This window comes from Cynoglossus semilaevis, chromosome 3, assembly GCF_000523025.1.
Source record: "Cynoglossus semilaevis isolate Cse_v1.0 chromosome 3, Cse_v1.0, whole genome shotgun sequence".
Lineage (NCBI taxonomy): Eukaryota > Metazoa > Chordata > Actinopteri > Pleuronectiformes > Cynoglossidae > Cynoglossus > Cynoglossus semilaevis.
Genome location: NC_024309.1, coordinates 5464211 through 5485093, shown reverse-complemented (window position 1 = coordinate 5485093; position 20883 = coordinate 5464211). Strand labels below are relative to the sequence as shown.

General features: G+C 38.9%; 1 protein-coding gene across 6 annotated transcripts in view; it reads right to left on the bottom strand.

Moving 5' to 3' along the window:
• Nucleotides 1–20883, bottom strand: part of mllt10 (MLLT10 histone lysine methyltransferase DOT1L cofactor) — a 39787-nt gene that overhangs the window by 4843 nt on the left and 14061 nt on the right. For all 6 annotated transcript variants that reach the window (XR_003049309.1, XM_025054362.1, XM_025054363.1 and 3 more), the window contains 8 exons: nucleotides 16893–16988; nucleotides 16446–16773; nucleotides 15482–15700; nucleotides 14555–15058; nucleotides 8533–8702; nucleotides 5345–5462; nucleotides 1297–1375; nucleotides 41–126 (listed from right to left, as the gene is read on the bottom strand). Coding sequence is in view for 5 of the 6 variants with exons in the window: in XM_025054362.1 (XP_024910130.1) it covers nucleotides 41–126; nucleotides 1297–1375; nucleotides 5345–5462; nucleotides 8533–8702; nucleotides 14555–15058; nucleotides 15482–15700; nucleotides 16446–16773; nucleotides 16893–16988 (1600 nt within the window). In the remaining variant the exon portion in view is untranslated. The remainder of the gene's footprint in view (nucleotides 1–40; nucleotides 127–1296; nucleotides 1376–5344; nucleotides 5463–8532; nucleotides 8703–14554; nucleotides 15059–15481; nucleotides 15701–16445; nucleotides 16774–16892; nucleotides 16989–20883) is intronic.

Genomic DNA, 20883 nt, shown 5'->3' with positions numbered 1-20883 from the left:
CCCCCCCCCCCCCCCCCCCCGCCCCCCCCCCCGCCGCTGCCTCCCCCAGCCCCTAGCAACCCCAGACCCGGCCCCGGCAACGACCCCGAAGAGTCATAGCGGATCTGTAGGCCACCAATGGGCGATCTGAATGGTGGGAGAGAGAGAGAGGGAGACAGCATGGGCAGAAAGGGAGAGATAGAGGGGTCAATGGGGAGATTAACGACCCAACATAAACGTCAGACAAACATAGACACTGCTGGCTATAAAACTACATCAATTTGTTGTTACAGTGGTCTTTAATGAAAAGGGGCCAGGCTCTCCGTCTGTGTGTGAGTGAGTGAGAGAGGGAGAGGAAGACAGACAGAGAAAGAGGACATGAGAGAGAGGGAGAGACAGAGAAGGGGAAGTGGACTGTTGTGCTGCGATAAATCTTGATGTGTTAGCGTGTGTTGAGACAAGCTGTTGAGTGTGAAAAAAAAAAAAACGAGGAACAGCGGCATAGTGTAGAAAGGCGAGAGTGATGGGTGCGCGAAAAGTTTTTGAAAAAAGGTTTGACAGTGTAAACAATTTACCTCGATTCAGAAAAGTTGACACAACAGAAACGGAAAACAAATGTGATTTATCGACTTTTGAAAATGACATGTGAGAATTACAAATCCTCAAGGTGTGACGAATGATCTAAAAAACGCCGCCCTGACATCTAAAACCCATTCCAAGACATTTCCTTGGAAATTAAACGCTGCCATTTGAGCATGAATTCTGAGTCCTTAATGCAAAACATAAAATAATACAGCTGCAGCTCTTGTGATAAAAACGTCACCAACCTTGTCAAACGAAATTATCCGTCTCATAAAGAAACCAGGAACATGCACATAAGTGGATCTGTTTCATCAATATTCCGTCCGGAACATCCGTGCAAATATTCCCGAGTGCAGCAGATGCTGGAAAGTTAGCAGAGTGTCCTTCCATGTGTGATTAGAGCGAGGAGGAAAAAACACAGATCTAACTGGGTCTGAAGGCTGGTTACCACCTTCAAAAACACACGTTATTGTGCCTGTGGGGGTATGAATGAAAGGGTGTGTGTGTGTGTGTGTGTGTTTGAAAGAGAGAGAGAAAGACAGAGAAAGACAGGAGTGAGAGGAAGAGAACGGAGAGTGAGCAGGGCAGTGAAGGGAAAAACAGAGAGGGGGATGGGAGACGGAGGGGGGCCAGAGAGGAATGTTAAAAACGAGGACGGATTTGGTGTGTGAGTGAGAAAGGGATTGAGAGAGGAAGGGCAAGAGAAAGAAATAGAGAACAGCAGCATGTTCTCACCGTGGGGTGGTCTTGGGGGAAGCTCTTACGGGGAAACTCTGAGCTCCGACACTGCCGTTGCCATCTCTGACCTCCTGATCTGTGTACACACACACACACACACACACGGAAAATCAAGTAGACGTCTAAAAAAAGACGCAGACTAAAATAGCTGAGGTTGAAACTACAAGGTGAGGCTATTTTTAATTCTTCACAACAAAGAAAAGAAAAGAATTCTTTGATGCAGCAAACATCTCCTCATGTGATCTGTTAGATTAAAAAAAGACAGTGTACACATCATCACTTATTAATTTAGTTCAGTTTATCATATTAGAATAATCTTTTTATTTTTTATTTTGCTCCTATTAATGTTTAACAGTTGAAGAATTGACAAATCCTCTCAATTTGTTAGACCTTCTTTTAATTGCAGGAAACCTATTACATGGTCCACGGAACTATAATACTACTACAACCCTAAACTACTGTTTACAGAATTTTATTTTTTTTTGTTGAATGCCAGAGAAATTAAATAAATACTAGACCAGTGTCTAGTATTTAATGAGTGTTTTGACTGTCTCCAAATATAATAGAATAGAATACAATTTTATATTTACATTTAGAAAGCTTAATATTTACTGGTTAACATTACAGTAAATTATTGTTTAAATAATTATTTTATTTTTTTATATAAATACTCAAAAAAATGAGCTGATGTTGACTAAGTAAGTTGTGACATAAATAAAAAATTAGCTGGTTATTGCAGCCCTAAGGTTTCATTTGGTATAAAATGAAAATAGAAATTAAATATTTTCTTAATTTATTTTTTTATAAATAAAACAACCATATTTATTTGTGTTTATTAAAATTGCAGCCCAACTTAAAAGTCCTCAACTCAATTTTATAAATTCTTTTTTTGGTTTCTCATCTTCATAATTGGAAAAATTAGCTATAAATGTTCTGTTGAGTTACAAATATGTTTTTCTAAACCACATTTGACATCAAAATGTTTTGACAAAAAACACACATCAACAGATGCCTGCAGACATGAGACTATGATGCTGTATTAGCCCCACAGACAGTTGAAAACAATCCAAAAAATATATATTTATCACATCAACACACAGTGACTTGTGTTTATAATGAAACACATTGAATGAATTGATTTTGCCTGATGCATTAGTTTGACATGTTCAACAGCGACGGCTGAGGAACACTCAATATTTGCTGCTGTCACAGACAAACCGCAATAAATGTCTGGAAAATAAAGGTCTGGGGTTTTTCCGAAGGTTTTTTTTTGTTCACATAATAAAAATAGCAGATTGTCTTAAGGCAGACGGTTTCACAACGTAAATTTCCTGGAGTGGACTCCAGGACAATCACGTGTGAATTGTCAGATTTTCCTGCTCTAATCTCACAAAGGTTCACTTCAGTCTACAGACGTTTGACTAAAGATATCAGTGCAGGAAGATCAGGGGGTAAAAAAAAGTCCGGAACAACCTTCTATATGTGGACAATTGGCTTTTAAACACACATACACATATAGTCAGGCCTCTGGACAATTACAGGAACATGTAAATGACTTCAGTCTTGAAGGAGATCGTGGGGAATTCCAGCAGAACACAGGACTAAAGTGACACCCAGCTCATGACACATTCACAAAAGAAACTTTCTTAAGCTCATTCACACTGAGAAGCAATGTGACATTAAAATAATACACCAGGATACAGCTGACCTTTCTTCAAACGATGATGGGGAAACTCTGGTTGGTCTTTAGAGATTTTTTTTAGAATTCTTAAGCAAATGGAAATGTGCTGGTAATAAGGCAGAATAGAAGGGGCTACAAGTTATTAGTAACTATTTGTTTTCTTGTTATTTATATAGCAACATACATATGACAAAAAATTAAAACTTTACAAATAGCTTATAGATAATATGCAATTACTGAAATCTGTATCAGTATCATTGAATCACTATTTACTTTGATCATCAAATAACACTGACATTATCTTAGTAATATTCCCGTCAAAGTTTTATATAATCATCGCAAATTCACTCAAACTCGGTATACGACGCTAACTGGTGATTCAAGTAGTTTTCTAGCCCTTTCATGAATAGAGAGACAGTGAAATGTCAACCACAGCAATAAATCACACTTTTAAAATATTTGGTCTGTAAAGTGTGCAACCACCGTCTGTGATTCTAGAATCTCTGGAGCTTTGCTTTTGTATCGCTCTTACAGGACAGTCTTCATTCAAGCTACATGTGCTTGCTCTCTCTCCGTCTCTGTCTCTCAATGTCTCTCTCTCTCTCTGTCCCCTCTCTGGGCCCATGGCCAGACGCTTCTTTTCATTTTCCTCTGAGGGAATAATGAATCACACATGCAGGCACACACACAAACGCACACTTTTGCATTTACACAACTGCGACAAACTCCCCTCTACTTAAGACAGTCAATCCCAGCTTTTAGCCTCGGCAGGTCAGTGCTCTGGCCCCTCACTTGCCTCCTATTTCAGTTCCTTTCTATCACTCTCTCTCATGGCCTCCTTTTTTCCCAAACCCAATTGCAGCACCTCCCTCCAGACACTCCAGAGCAAAGAGAAATGGCTGCCAATGTAAACAGGCCGCGTACGACGCACAAAACCCAAGTGCACCTTTGCATGTTTGCGCTTATGTGACCCCTCCCCACACACACCCCCACGCCCGCACGCACACACGCACGCACGCGCACACACACACACACTAAAATCAGGCACACAAGTCATATACAACTGCAAAAAATGAAGCATTTTTTGTGGCACAAAGATTGCCTCACGTTTAAATTTAAACCAATTAGAGATTGAAGACAAACTAATGGAGAGAATTTTGCTATTTTGATTTATTAATATTTTGATAATATTTTGAAATACTGTGTATTAGATGTACAAATGTCCTCAATATACGTTATATGTTCCAAAAATATCCAAAACAAAATATCCTTTAGAAATGTTAACTTTCTAAGAGTGGAGACATCTGTTAAATTTCAACTTCAATTTTCAAATGAACAAAACTGAGGGAAGAAGAATATAAAAAATTATTTTGCGGTAAAAGTACTCCAATTTTAAATTGTCCGTAATATCCGTAAAATAAAATATTTTTTTGTTGGTTTTGTTCAGGATTTGACATAATCTAATTATGAGTTTTGACGTTAACAGAGGCGAGTGAATTGACATGTATTAGATGTTGTTGCTTGATGTTCCATTTGTTTTTAACCATAAAGAGAGCAATACATTTTTAATACATCTAAACTAATATAATCTTATTTAATTTCACTGTCTTCTAAATAAACACCATTAAATTCTTCAAATAACTTTTTATATGTATATGCACCCACACAAACAAACACAGGCGCGCACACACTCGCTGTCTGGCTGTCATTCAGCCTGATTAGTGAGCTGACCTGCAGGTCATTCTGGATCTGGCCCTGATGGCTGCTGACCGGCAAGTACATTCCCTCTCTTCCTCCTCCTCTTTCCTTTCCTTCCTCCTTTTACTCTCTTTCTCTCATCTAGTTTCTTAGTTCTCTCTTTGGCCAGATGTCATGTATCAGGAAGTGGTTCCTCTGACTGACTAAAGCCACCTTTCACTCTCTCATCAGCTCCAAATGTGGACAAACAACAAACCACAAACCACCGACTCCTCTCTACAACACTCAGTTCTGGTCCACTCCTCCACTTCTCTCTCTCCCTTTTTGTCATTCTGGAAACAAGTTTTTGTTTGTAAATGACTTTAATGATCTCTGACACTGTATTTTCTTTAACATGAGTGACACACTGAAAGGATAAGACCGGGCAGCCACCAAGGGGTGTAACCGGAGCTGAGTGGGAGGAGCCTGAAAATATCACGAGTGTTGACCCTTGACCTCTCAGAGGGAGTGAAGGGGCGTGACCTATCCATTATCTCATTCTCTGTGTCTTCTTTTTCTAGCATACGTGCAGGTTTTTGTTTCTCTCTCTCTCTCTCTCTCACACACACACACACACACACACACACACACACACACACACACACAGCCAGACGTGAATTTCCATACCGGCTGGTGAAGCCTCGGACTGGGCGATGAGCGCAGCCATGGCCGAGTTGGGGTTCAGTCTGTTACCAAACATGTGGGAGGGCGCGAGGTTGAAAACGGAGCCTGGGAGACCGCTCACCTGTAGAGACAAGGAGAGACAGTATTAACTGTATGTTGGTTAAAAAATGTGTGTTGTGTGAATTTTTTCTTTTTTAAACTTTTACATGTTCACAGATTACCAGCAATTGTTTTCATCAGCAAAATTAATGCAGTAATTTTGTAGGATGCATTAAAGAGAATAAGTCGAAAGTTTTATTTTTCAATCAAGGAACTTACAATTTTTAAGCCTAAACTGCCGTCTGCAGCTTTATAATTAAATACATTTTAAAAGTCAAAAATTCATTTTTGGACAGACATTATGGAGTTATTGTCTAAATGTAAAAACTAAATGTAATTAATGTATTATAGTTGTAGGGGTTAAATGACTGTTTTATATTAAATAATTATTAAATGTTATTTTCCTATTTTACTTCCATAGACTGTGGTAAATTACATAATAATATGTTTTTGTTGGGATAACAAAATGCAGAAATTCCAGTTTTCCAGTATAAACTGTCCAAAACATATAGACGACAAAGTAAAAAATATATATTTTCTTCTAATTTTGCACTTATTGCTTCAGCAGGTTATTACGTAATGTTATTTAAGGAAAGCCAACAAGAAATCTGTATTATTGAACTGCAGTTATATATTTTTTGACAAAGCCAGTTTTGGGTATAAACATATTTTGGAATCTAAATTAAAAAAACGAACAATTGAGAATTAACTACGTATATTTATTTATAAAATGAGCACGCTTGTGTGTGTGTGTGTGTGTGTATCTATTTTTGTAACTTATCTGGAATCATTTCAAACATTCATTCTGACTATTTATTAATGGCCACTGGTTCTTAATGGGGTCCAAACCCTGGTCCAGATGAGGAAAAAACCTCATTTCTGAGGTTCTGGTAAAAGTTAGAATGAATATGTGATTTATGTCAGAGGTTGGGCTTTAACTGGTTATGGTTAAGATTAAGAATAAGGCTTGAATTAGGATAATTTATGCTATCGTACATCTGTTTGTTTGTGCTTTTGTGTGTGTGTGTATTCTTTTATTTGTGTTGTGTTTACTTTATTTGTGACACTCATACCTAGTGGGAGACATTTGTTGAACCCTGATGATATTAAGGAGTATTTTTAGTTATTTTATTGAGTAAGGATAGAAATTACAGTCAAATTAGGATTAAAGGGAGGATTAGGTTTAGGCATAGAGTTGTAGTAGTTTAAATTAAAATAAAGGGCTAGCAAATGCATTTTGTTCTTGTGAAACGCTTACAAAACACCAAAACAAGCGTGCATTTGTGTGTGTGTGTGGGTCTTTGTATGTTTGCCTTACAAATTAATTCAAGTGGTTTCCTCAAAATAATACAATCTGGAGAACATCCTGCAAATTCCCATTCCTGTAAAATGTTAAATTTAACCTCTGTCCACCTCTCCACAGTCAAATGGTTTCTCTTTAGATAACCCTCCCATTTCTCCTCCCCCTTTTCCCCTTCTTCTCCTTCTCCCCTCAATACCATAATCCAGCCCCCTTTTTCCCCATCAACATTCATTTTTCATTTACATTCATTTTTCATTCAAAGTCTCTCTCGGGTTCCCTTTCTTTGCCTTGGGCTGGTAGCCAATAGTAGTAGGCCGAGACTCTCTTTCTCTCCCTTTTACACACAAGCATAGGAACACACACCCACCCACACACACACACAGAGGGACGCCGTTATCATCTTACTCTTGTTGCATAATGTCTACCCTGATGATCAAAACTGTTTTTCCACTTCTTCACACAATTCTTACAAAGTGTAGAAAAACAAAACAGTGACTACAAAATATATATTTTAACAGTCAAGACCAAACTAACGCCTAACATCTACATCACACGCTTATATATTCATTCCCTAAACAGACATGGTATCGTCCACTGCTCATAACCTCCTGTCTACTACAACACAGCAGAGAGGAAGAGAGTAGATAAAGGCCAGGCCAGCCGATTTAAACTCAGTCCCCCCTCCCCCCTTCAACTCTACTCTACGCACAAATACTTGCCCCTAACTCCTCCTCTCCATCTATCCCTCCATCCCCACTGTGGTGCTTGTCAGATGTCATTACATCACAGGACAACGGACGAAGAAAAAAAAAGAAAGAGAGAAAGAAAGAGAGAGAGAGATGGAATGTCAAGGGTGAGAAAAAGTGTGTGTGAGAGAGAAAAAGAAGGCTGGTAAGTGGACACACAAGAAAAATGGAGTTTAGTGGACGGTGTGGTGTTCAAGGAGGTTTCTGAAAGGACAGACACTGGGGTCAGTGATCCAAGAGGAGGTTGTTTTCCCTCCTTTTTAAAGAGATGCAGGCATTGATTCTGTGCGATAAGGTGATTGATCAAGTAAAAGTTTGTATTGTGCCTCTGTTTAAAAGTGTGAAACACATCAGCTGGAGAAAAAGCAGGAAATTCCAAACAGTAATTAAATTAGATTTAAAAAACTCTAGACAGTTGTTTTCACTTGAGATTATTATTATTATTATTATCATTATTATAAAACTCAGATATCCAGAGTTGGTTTCACACCATGTTAACGGTCATGACAGAAATCATAACATCAGTGCTGAAGAAAAAGAATGACATCATACTGTAAATATTACTGTAATGTGTAAGGAACTTAAACTGCACGACTGAACATGTCAATACAGACCAAATGGAGAGTGAATGGGGAATGACAGCAGTTTCAATAAAACGTTCCTTTTTTAAAAAAAAAAAAAAAAAAAGATTTTTTTTTAATTCTTTAAATAAACCAGACGTGACAGTGAGCTGTGAAATAACCGTCTTACAGAGAATAAAGTCTACACAAGATCAGCACACACACAAACACACACATACTTGAACACACTTCACACATAATTAACAAGAAATGGATTAGTAACAGTGCAGAGAGATTTGGTGCGGAGGACTTTTAATTAGACGACTGTTTTATTTGTGTTCCCACAATTACTATCAAACATGTGGGAGAACATGCGGTTCTGTGCGCGAAAATGGGAGAAAGATAGATGAAGAGAGAGAGAGGAAACTAGAAAAATTTTTTAAATTTTTAATGGTTTTCAGCAGTTTGTGTGTTTGAACTCACATGTGAGGAGGCGGTGCTGGTCAGCGGAGCCGTGGCAGTAAATGGAGAGGGCGGGGCTAGAGAGGGTGTGGTTTGCTGCTGTTGCTGCTGCTGTGTCATCTCAGAGTTGGCCCCGCCCACCATGGCTGACCCTGGTCCCGATGACGAGCCATCGACAGCGGAGAAAACACCTGTCAGGAACAGAAAATGAAATGTTGCCGCTCTGCATGAGTGAGGCCAAAGGTTTTGTCTTTAGACGTCTGGTCCTCTCATTGGATCACAGCTTCTTTAACAGATATTAATAAAACCGGAGCCATGACGGCAGCAAACAGACGGACCCGTTGCCTGACACAGCTCCAAAAATGTAACTAATACCCTATGGAGGTTCCTGTGTATTTGTGGAAGTAAATGGCCAAGTCATTTTTATTGTAGGGACTTTCATGTAAGACAACATCAAGTTGAAAAAAATTCAACCAAAGTGATTTTAACAGAAATATAACACATATAGAAACACACACAAACACACACACAATTAATGGTTTCAATTATTGGCAACATCTTAAAAGCACTGAAATAAAACTCACCTTTAACTAATTATTTGAAGTGGATGTGAACATGGGGTCAAAAGTTAAATTTCTTGCCAATCATGTAAAACCCCAAGGCTATGAAAAATTGTAACAGAAAAATAGAAACATATTTGCATCCTCCAAATTTAGACAAACAATCATCATTACTCTTCACTCCTTGTTATATTAGATTAAATTTAATTAGGGGAGATTCAACATTATTATTCCGAACAGGAGAATTTCATTTGTCACAACAGAAAAGGTCAGTGTTAGAATAGAAAGGAGAACTGAAGTAACAAATAAGGTGAGACCGACGATACTATGTGAGAATGAGAAATATCAGCAGTAAAAATACAGATTTTCTTACATCATATACAACCTGGCACTATGGAGGAGATAACCTACTTTTATATCTCCTATGCAAACACATTCTATTTTCAAGCAACCATATGCAGGCTCTTATCTCCGCTACGTCTGATTCTCTCTCTCTCTACACACACACACACACACATTGCTCGCCCACTAACCAGGGATAAGCCCTGCCCCTGCCCCCCTTTGACCCCAGAGGAGGAGGGAGTCGAGGGTGGGGGGGCTGGAGCGAGGGCCCCTCAGCCCCACAAAGGCCTGAATGGCTCAGGGGCAGCGCACATTCACCGGGTGAACAAGAGATCTTTGTGCCACAAGGGGAGGGTAAGAGGGAGACGGAGGGAGAGGGAGAGAGAGAGGTGAAGACAACATGGGCCCAAATACTATTTATAACAGTGTAATAAAATGCAGCAGAAAAATTGATACTCAAAGCAGAGGGCGGGAGCTCCTTGAGGAACTTTTGCCAGAAGAGTAGGGGCCAAAACAACAGTTTATCAGTGCAGTACACTGAGAGAACACAAACTAAAACTGTTGTTGTTGTACTGTAATATCAAAAGTCAATTTTAAGTTGAAACACAGCACAGTGCATATGCAATGTATTACTATAGTGGTGGTTGGATTGTGTAATATTTTTTTCTGATAACTGGAAATATACTTTTTTTAACAGTTGCGCTGCCGGGATGTTTAAATGCCCTGGGCTTATTTAAAGGCTTAAAAAAATATATGTTTATCAATTTTTGAACTAGTACAACACGTCAAATAATGTGAAAAAAACAAACAAACAAAAAAACAGATGAAGATCATCAAATTTAGGATTTTAAGACACTTAATATCATAATAAATATATCATAAAAAATATACTTGGCAGTCAATTAGTATTACATTAATGCTTCAATATTAATATTTTATTAAATCAAACTTTTGCAAAAACAATATATTATATACTGTGTAAATGTAATTTAGGTCAACGATGGTTAATAAAAAATCTTTGAATTAACCTTTGTACAGCTGACCTACAATCATATTCACCATAAATCTTCATCCATATTTCATCATCATCCTAACTTTAAACGGCCCGGAATTATTGTCCACAATGTTGCTTATGGTCCTTAAAAGAGCAGAAAGAAAAGCCCACAAATTAAAGTACACACAGAAAAAGCCCGACTGTGTGATCAATAACGTTAGAGCCCCTGAAGCCCATCTGCCTCTGTGGCTCGACCTTCCTGTTCCTGCTCTTTTCCTGCTCAGTGTTCGAGTGCGGGCTTCGAGAAAAGTTAAAAAAAAAAAATCTAACCTGATTAGATCAAGCTGCTTTCCTCTGTATAGGAAATCTATTCAGGCTATTTAAAGAGGGTTAGGGTCAAATCCTGTAGTTTTAACGTTAGTCACTGCTGAATCTGTGTGGACCATAAAACCTCACTGTAGTACTTTTGACATGGTCTGTACTTTAACACAGTAACGCAGTTACTGCCATATATTAGGACACAAACACTAAAAACAGTTTGGAAGGAGATAAACAACACTGTTGGTTGTGAACACAAGTGTGTGTGTGTTTGTGTTATCAAAGAGAGTATAATAAATGCTCTTATTACTAACAACTTATACAGGAGACTAAAAAACTCCAACACAAAACTCAACAAAAAAAAGAAGAAATACGCATATACTATTAATGCATTGGCTGTAGATATAGAATAGAATAGAATTGAATAAAATAGAATACTGTTTTCTTACACATTTGGACATTACCAATGTCCTTCACTCCAAACCCCAAGCTGTAAAATGTAAACACCAACTAAAGTGAGTGAATTTCTGTAAATTGCAAAACACAAATATTACAAATTTGAATTTTTCCAAAACCTATAAATTATTGTTTTAATTAATGTGATCTCTGGCTTTTACTTTTCAAGTTATTCCAAAAAAAGGAAATTTCAAAATTTAATATTCACTTATTTCCAGAACTGTAATATGAAAAAGACAAGCCAGAGGTCATATAAAACTCAGTAATCATCAAGTCCATGACGACGCTGAGATAGTATTTAACAGTTAAAAAATTAAAATGTATTGTCTTTAATAACTCTAAGATAAATTTGTATTATTTAATTAACCTTAATCAATATATTTAGGTCTTTGTTTGAAATTGTTATTAATGTTTTCTGTTTTAGTGCCAGCAAACAGACACTGATTCATCTATATCATTTTTTTTTAAATATGGTTTAAATTCACAATTACATTACAGTAGATTATATTTAACATATATTATATATAATATATATATTATAATAACAGCAATTTATACAAATTTCTGTTGTTTAAATTGCTCCATGTTTCCACAATTTACCGCAAGAGACAAAAACTGTTCTTATTTTGGTTTACCATGAAAAAACAAAAAACAAAAACAGACAAAATGAAGATGAAACAGAAAAAAAACCATATAAATATTCAAGTAAAATAAAACTTTTTGCACCATTCTGTGTCTGTCTTTCTCTCGCTTACAAACACACAGGTTTGAATAAGTCCATCTCACATCTCGTCCTCCCCCACACAACCAAAACCCACTGGCTGCTCGGTCGTCCCATCAGTGACCCCCTGTGCAGTCAAACATTAACCTAGCCAAAATCTAACCTCTTGTTCCCCCACGACTCCCATCACCATCATCTTCACCACCGTCTAACACAATACCATCAGGTTAACCATCTATCCATCAACACGGCCCCGTCCGAGGCAGACCCTGCCCACTACTGCCCTGCATTAACCTTCAGCTAAATATTTACAGTAGGTAGAAGAACAGAATGAACGAATGATATACCCCCGCCTCCCTCTCACACACACGCTCAGTCAGATACACACACACGCGCAGGACGAAACAGTTGTTACACCACCTCCAAAACAATGTATAAAATAAACACCAAAGAAAACTAAAGGAACAAACTACATTTTTTATGATTGAAATTTATAGAAATAAATGCTTTAACAGAGAGAATTTAAAATCTGCTTTGACCAAATCATTCACATTTGCAACAAAGCCAACTGTTTAATTGTTACTGTGGTAAACATGAAACATTTCTGTCACACAGGGCACACATTTTTGTTACAATAAATATTAGAGGTTTTGAATTGTTTTATTATTAGAATTATATTTTTCAGATTATTTTACCACTCAAATATAACGTCTTTTTTAGGAACTTTATCTATAGTGACAGTAGCTCTAAAGAAAACCAATCTACACAAACAATAAAGACTAAATCTAATTATCTGTTGAATTTTTTTTAAGCATACAGATCCTGTGAAGTAATTTGGGTAAAATGACTCCATTGTTCAAATTTTGCAAACGGCCACAACAGAAACGGACAGTCTGTTACTACTGATTCAAACACTTGTGCTGCAGTGTGTTGACTGGAAGCTGTTTTTGTCTGTTTAACGCAGCAGTAAATCTCCCAGGTCAACACGCTGCTTCTGACAACAGTCATAGAGGGAACCGTTGAGTGAATCAACAGAAGAGCTTGTTAAACTATACTTTTGTTGTTTAAATTTATTTGTTTTTTTACGATAAGTAAAACATAATAAGCACATCAGCTCAACCTGCCTGCGGACATTTGACTGTTATAAGAAAAAACACTTTTTTGTTAATTTCAATTAGTGCTTTTATGCAAAGTGAGAGATTTTAATAAGCACTTCCAAACATACCAGCTTTGCACATTAAGTTTGAGGGTTTTATTCTAAATTGCATCAAGATAATTAAACAAGAAAATTAGTACTAGTTCCAGATGTTTTTTGTGATCCCTTCTTGTAGTTTTAAAGTTTTTGCTTCAGGCCGTAGTTTAATTCAAGTCAGGACTTCATCATTAAGTACTGACTTGGCGATAATTCTCAGTACTTTAGACTTTTGACTTCTTTAATTTTTTGGAGTGTTACAACAGCTGATTTTATCTTGTACAGCATAAGAACTTTCTGACACATATGGACTGACTCGTTACTAACTTTGTTTGTCTTTCCATTGACCTTTGAGCATCAACAGTTCTTTTTGTTTAAGTCTTAACAACTATTTGTTCATTTGTTTCTGGCCCTAAAGCTTGAAGAGCTGAGGTGCAAAGTGTAAATAAAATTCTTGTTTGGTGAGTTTACAGAATAATCCTTAGTTTTAAATCCAGCTCAAAGGTTAAAAACACTGTTTCTGTTTGTTGATGTGGATGAATGGTTGACCTTTGTGTTATGCAATTCTGTGTCTATCTGTAAAATTAAATAATGTCAGCACTGAAAGAAATCACTATTACTATAGAAATTACTACTCAGAAATACTCTTCAAACAAACTTGCTTTGTATGAAAGCATCTGAGAATCTTTTTTATCTGCATTTGCACTAACTTGTCACTTCACAAAAATCCAAACACACACACACGCAACACATGCGACCTTCTACTGCACAAAGCATCAACAGGTGATGCAAGAATGTGTGGAATGAGCAGAATCCAGGTAAGAGCAGACGACCGCGGGAAACAAAAGGAGGCTGGTGATTCTGGAAGAAAGGAAAGCTGTGGGATGTGTGCGCTGTACCCAGATGCCGATTCAATCAGCGGAGGGAAACTCCGCAGCATAAAGACAGTTGCCAAGCAACTAAACGTGATGGAAGGGAAGAAAAAAAAGGGAAGAACATAGGCACCACTTACACATGTGTGAGAAAATAACACATAAAAACACACTCTGACAAGTGTGCACACGCACACACACACAAATACACACGTGCACATACACACACAAAGGACCAATTATGAAGGTGTGTCAATTCTTTGCAATTTGTCATTGGTAATGCTAATACTTTCCATACACTGGGGAGCTTTTGTTTGAGTAACTGGCATATTTTATTTAAATTAAGGTAAAGTTGAAGAGGGAAAAAAATAGATTTTGCTCAAATGTGACAAAAAGGCACTTCCTTTTTCTTCTAAGAGGTTATTCAAACTGATCTTATACTCTCGCTAAGCTTTAGTAAATTGTTAAGTTGATTTGTACTTCAGTTGAGTCTTGACATTGAAGGTATTCTGAACTGTGTAAGTATTTTAATTACATTTTTTCTGGAGGATTTGTGTGTTTTGTAACATTTTTGTGTCGTCTTCTCACCTGGACCCGAGGTGGTGGAGCTGCTGTTGCCTTGCAGACTCCCGTTCCTGAGCAGCGACGGTGACTTCTGAATGGCACCGCTGACACCCATGAGTCCCAGTCCCCGCTCTCCTACTACTCCTCCACCCACCCCAACTCCGGCTCCTAATCCACTACTTGAAACTAAGCCCGGCCTGCCCGAAAGTGCAGAGGTTGAAGAAGAGGAGGCGGAGGAGGTGGAGGGTGAGGAGATGGAGGTGGTGATGGCTGTAGAAGAGGTAGGTAGGGTCAGGGAGGGCGCTGACTCTGTGGGCTTCATGTCTGTGCTGAAACAGGGTCCAAATCTGTTTCGCCAGTTGCCCTTCTTTTTTTTCTTCACTCCGTCCTCCACGCCTCCTGCCACTGCTCCGCCGATGCCTGGCCCTGAGCTGGTGGGCTGAGGTCGCTTGTATCCAGCGGAGCCACCGAGGCTTGTCGACTCTGTGGCTGAGTGACTGTGGGAATTCTCGTATAGTTTCCCACCCACTACAAAGATGAGAAAGCAGAGCTGAATACTAAATGATTGGCCTGAGAGACAGTCTAGTTACAACCAAAGTTACTTTATAAATCATAAGCTGTATAAGGCATAGTTTATTTGTCTTTTAATTGATGACCATTTTTACAGAGCTGAAAATTGATTATTTAATTATTGCTCTAATGATTTACCAAATAATTAGAGGCCATAAAAGTGTACCCTTAACATTTTAAATGTAGACTGAAAATAATATTTCTAAGATTCCCTGTGGTTTAGTCTCATTTATGCACAGATGAGGAAAGAAATAGGCACAAAATTCTAGTATGTGTAATACTGAAATTGTCGTACACACTTTCTGGGTAACAGTGTTGTAAATAATATAATTTGAAAAAAAAAAAGATAAAAATAATATACACCTAAGTGAGGCCACTCACCCGCAGAAGCTGCACTTGCAGACATAAGAGAACCAAAAACGGTTGTTGTTCCCTCTGAAGCTACGCTCTCTGAGCTCGGCTTCACAAGGGTGCTGCTGAAAGTTGGTGGGGAGGAGAAGGTGGTTCCACTGCCAGGACGTAATGAAGGATCTGAGAAACTTATGAAGTCTGAAGATGATGTGGCAGATGGCATCTTACTGGCACTGGACAACAGGAGACCTAGAAGAAAAAAAAATAGAAATATTTATAGACAAAATAATAGTAAAGAGACAAGATAGAAGCAAAAAAAGGGACGCCACTAAAAGGAGCAAGCAGAGGAAAGAGCTGGGGCAGGGCTCCATGCTGCCCTCGTTTCCATCATCATGGGGGCAGCAGAAGTAAGATAAGAAATATAAGCATCTTATCTGCTTTCTGCTTTGCGTCTGTCAGACATCCTTCATCATGCAGTCCTCCCAGGAAGGAAAGGAACTGCCTTAAAAAACACACACACACACATGTGCATGCAAACATAGAAACTTGCACACATACGCACGCAGTTGACAAGGGATTTCAAGGTCCTGATAGTACAAAACACAGGAGCCCAGTGTGAGCAATGTCTCCGTGGCAGGTCCTGACCTCAGCACATGTTCGTTTACTGTGTGTTTGTGTGTGCGGAGCCTCTGTCTGGGAACAGAGACATTACAGGAGCCAGAAGCAGTGGAGACGAAACACTGTTATCACAGCTAAACACTACAAGTCTGGTGTCTGGCAAAAGGGGGGGGAAAAAAGCAGGGAATGACGCAGCACACATGAAATACACGCATCACTGTGTGATTCCAAATATACTGCAGAGGCATGCTTTTAGCATTTGAGAAAGCGGTGACGCCAGATGATTTGTCAACTTGCCTCCATTTTTCTAACTGCAGGGTTAATTCCCTACAGTGGGAAAATTAACATACAGGAACATTTGGAGCCATCAATTTACCTTGGTGGAAAGGCCCAGTGGAGGCAGAGGCAGATGTGGAGGAGGTTGCCATGGTGACTACGGGAGAGGGAAGGGGTTTCCCTGAGGAGGCCAGAGACTTTCGGCTTCCCCTCTGTCCTACCACGCTGCTGTTCTTCTTGTTTTTCACGTCTGCAGCCACCTTCCCAGCGTCAATAGCCAAGCTCTCTTTGGAGCCAACAACGGAGTGAACAGAGGAAACTTCCTGAAAGTTGGCGGTGGTGAAGCGAGCGGTGCCATCGTCAAGTCGCTTCTGTGAGGATGAAGGCAGAGACGTAACACCTCCACCTGAACTGCAGTTGTTGAACGTCTGGAGGAGAAAGTAAAACAGAAAAAAGGGTAGTAAATAAAGGCCGGAGAACAGAACTTCTGAGTAAATAATGTAGGGGAAAATGATAAATACCAAAATCACACCAAAAATGTCCTCACCTTGTCTGGGACCATGATGTTTGGAAGGACGAGGGATGGAGACATGTCCATGCCCTTCTTGTGTCTTGGTTTGTGCCTGTCTCGTTCTTTGTGTTTCTATAGTTGGAGAAAATTAGGAAAAAAGAATGTGAGTGATTTAAGAAAAGACACTGTGAATGGAGAAAGAACCTCAGATGAAACAACAAAGAAAAAATGTCAAAGATTGTCAGTGAAATGTAGAACTTATCATTATTAGAATATGGTATTCTAAAATAAGGTTTAAGGTGTGTGTGTATGTGTGTCTGTGCATACAAGTGTGTTTGTTATTGGTTGAAAGAAACAGAGAAAAAGAGGGAGCATTACATTTCAAAGGCCAAGTCTGAGATGAAAGCGTGGACAAACACAAAGAGAGTGACAGAGGAGAGACAAAAAGACGACAGGAGGAATTCAGCTGCGTTTAGGGAAGAGTGTGTCTAAAGTGCCTCATGGCCAAGCACACAAGGTCTCATTGTTTCACCCAATCATATCCTCCTTCTCGGATGATCACAGCTCAATTTACAACCATGCTAACACGCACACACGCTGACGCCCTCTTCTCGCACCCCTGAGGTGGTGACTGGGTGCCAGTGCATTTACACCTCTCATTGAGCCCTGCACCCACAACACCCTCCTGCAAGTGCGTGTACAGGTGCTAGTACAAACGATGTACCTAAACGTGGACTCTAATGTGCATGAAGGCACACATCCGTGTGAGTGGACACACACGGATGTAGACAGGCGGTGAAAATATGCTGCAGCCCCGAGAGACACCTTTAGATTCAACAAACCTCTGACGCTCAGTGTTGTGACAACTCAGAAACTGCCCATCCCCCTGTCTTCTCCCCTCAGGCTTTGGATGGGGAGTGATTGCGTGATGACTGGTGACAGTTTAGCCAGACTTCCTCTGTGTGGCAGTTAACAGACATTACCAGCCAAATCAGGAGATAGGAGACTGGCTGTAATGACGCCACAAACCACTGACGAAAACACTCTGGGGTTCACAGTGGAATGTCGCGACGTTTGGTTGTAAATGTAAATGTGTGGACTGAAGAAGAAAAAACGTAAAATCGGACTGAAAAATGTGGCAGGTTTAACAAATTACTAACTTCAAAAATACAACACATTTTCAGACAACCACATTTTTGCCAAAGGGCCCTTACCAGGGCTTCAATGTGTTACTCAATACAAGGCAATACATGCAAGGACCTAGTGTATAAATTAAATGCAATGCATGAAATGCATGCACCAATCACAGAACATTTATTTTATTTAAATAATAATGTGAATAAATAATAATAATTTAAAAAAGTAAAAATAAACTAAAAATTTAAACATTTTACTTTGTAGGGAGCATTTGAGAAAAATAATAAAGGCAGTACACATCACATAGGACTTTTAAATTAAATACTGTATGATTTCAGTTTTGCTCAAACTAACATCTGCCCAGTCTACAGCTCAGAACTCGTCTGTTCGTGGCCGCTGTGATCAGTCATAAAGCGGTTGTGAAATGTTGTGCATTGTTTTGTATACAGTTCTCACACATGTTATTGATTTAATAAAGCCCCCTTTGTTGAGCGTTTTCAAACACAATTAACCTCATGTTAATTATCAAAAGCAGTGTTTCTAATTTGCAATTCTAAACAAATGTTTGACAGTTGAAATGAAATTACTATAAAACATTTTTCACAATCAAACCAGCATCACAACTCCCAAAACCCTAACAAACTTGATATATGCATTTTTGTAAATGTAGTCCTTAAAGGCAAGGTAAATGCTCTCAAAACATTAGTATGAGCACATTGTGCTGTTAAAACCCAAGTTATGTCTCCCTTCAAATGAGCCAATCAGCCTTACTGCCTGTACAGGAAGTTTTGAATTGTTATTTATACAAAACAAGTATCTAACAACTCAAAAAAGTTTTCATGTAGTAAAGAAAAGCACATCAAACAGAAGGAGATAGAATGTATATAATCCTACATTATAGCCACGTTTAAATTGTAATGACAACATATTATTAAAAAACAAATTTGACTACAGTAATACGAGAAAGGAGAGAAGGTGAGAGAGTAGGATTCTCTGAGGTTCCTTTGTTGTCTCATTAACATTCCAGATGTAGGTGTTGATGGAGAGAAGATGGGACACCACCCACACACACACTGTGGAGGAGCCACAGCGCTGGGCGTGGGAAACAAAACACACACACAATGTAACCCTGACACACTCTTATCAATCAGGTCAATTGATTATCCAGACAGAGACGCTGAGCCCTTTCAGCGTGTCCTCTCCTCTCTTTCTCTGTCACTGACCATTAGCGGCCAGCTCATTTGACATGTCCAAATGCTCTTTGAGACTGTGTGGGGTAAATATGAGTGGTGGCAGAGGATGAGAACTTCAACTATTTATCAACAACCCCGTGGAACAATGTGTGCTCCAAACCTCTCCGTCAGTGTCCAGTGCAGTGAACTGGGAAACCCACTCATCAGGAGTGAGACAGGATTCTTTGTAAAACTCTCCCACCGCTTTCAAACGTGACTTTATAGATGTGAATCAACGGTTGTGTGAGATTTAAATAAATCACTAGACATTCTTCACCTGTAGATTTTCCACCTGCGCATTTTCCACATCAATTTACAAAACTTTACTTTACCAACCTTGAAATAATTTATTCTAAATATTTTTTTAGGTCATGGAAATTTAGACCTTTTATCGTTTCAACAGTGATTACAGAATTCAAACAAATGCTAGTTGCTAACGAAAGGCACCGCATTCAGATGCAACACGGTTTAAACGTTTCACATTCGACACAATGGCCCTAGGAGGAAAACAAGAGAGTGCTGACACACAAGGGGTGGAGGGGTGAGGAAAGGTGAGGGAAGATGGAGAGAAACGAAGAAACAGGAAGTAAGGGGGAAAATAATCCGCCTTGACCTGGTAGGAATTCCCCTGTGCAGCTTCCTGCAGAATTTGACCAGCTATTGTGTGTATGTTTGTGTGTGTGAGTGGGAGAGAGAGAGAGAGAGAGAGAGAGACAGAGAGACTGTCCTGCAGGCCTTTTGTAAGCGGCTGGTGTGGGGGCTCTGCAGTTTCACTGCAGGGTCTAATGTGTGAGGCGGGTGTACATCTGAGCCCTCAACCACTAAACAAATGCATGTGCTTTAAACACACATGCATACACAAAAAACATAGACGCACACACACACACACATCTGGGCTGATCTTGGACATGGATGAAGTGTGTGTGTAGGAAAAAAAGGCCGTAGAACAATAGGCAGAAGCCACTGAAACTCAAGTATGAATAAATGCGTACACATACACCATGCACACACACACACACACCTACAGAGTGATCTTGTGTATCTATGTCTTTAAATGTATTGTTCTTTTAATCAAAAATGTCTCGACTCCCTGTGTTTGTAAAATAAATCTGATATTGATTTTGATTTTATACGGCTGTAGAGCAGCCTCTAAATTGGCTGTTTCCATGTTATGAAAAATAAATTATCCGGTCATCTGGAGTCATTCTAAAAGAAAAGGAAAAAACAATCCTTATTGAGACGATTTGTAAATATGTCATTGCTCAGTATGCGTAAGTCAATTTGGGGTTTCTTTTTTTTTTTTATTGCTTTTTGTTTGATGAGATGCCAGATGCTTTTCCAAGACATAGAAATGTAGAAAAAAAAGAAAACACGTGCATCAAAGAATTTGCTGTACTTCTAATCAATACCATTGATGTAAAGACCTAGCTGGCCAGAGATCTGTGTCTACAAAATGCATTCTTTTTCACTATCCATCTTTGGTCAATTTAATCTGATAATTTGTCTATTGATGCAACCATGTGTTGAAAACTTCTTTTACGCAAAAACTAAACCCGGCCAAACCTCTGTGCAACAGAAGTAGACAGTACAGACGTGTGATTTTTAACACCAGTATCCTGTGTTACTTTATATACTGCAAATGTAGTGTCTTCATTTCC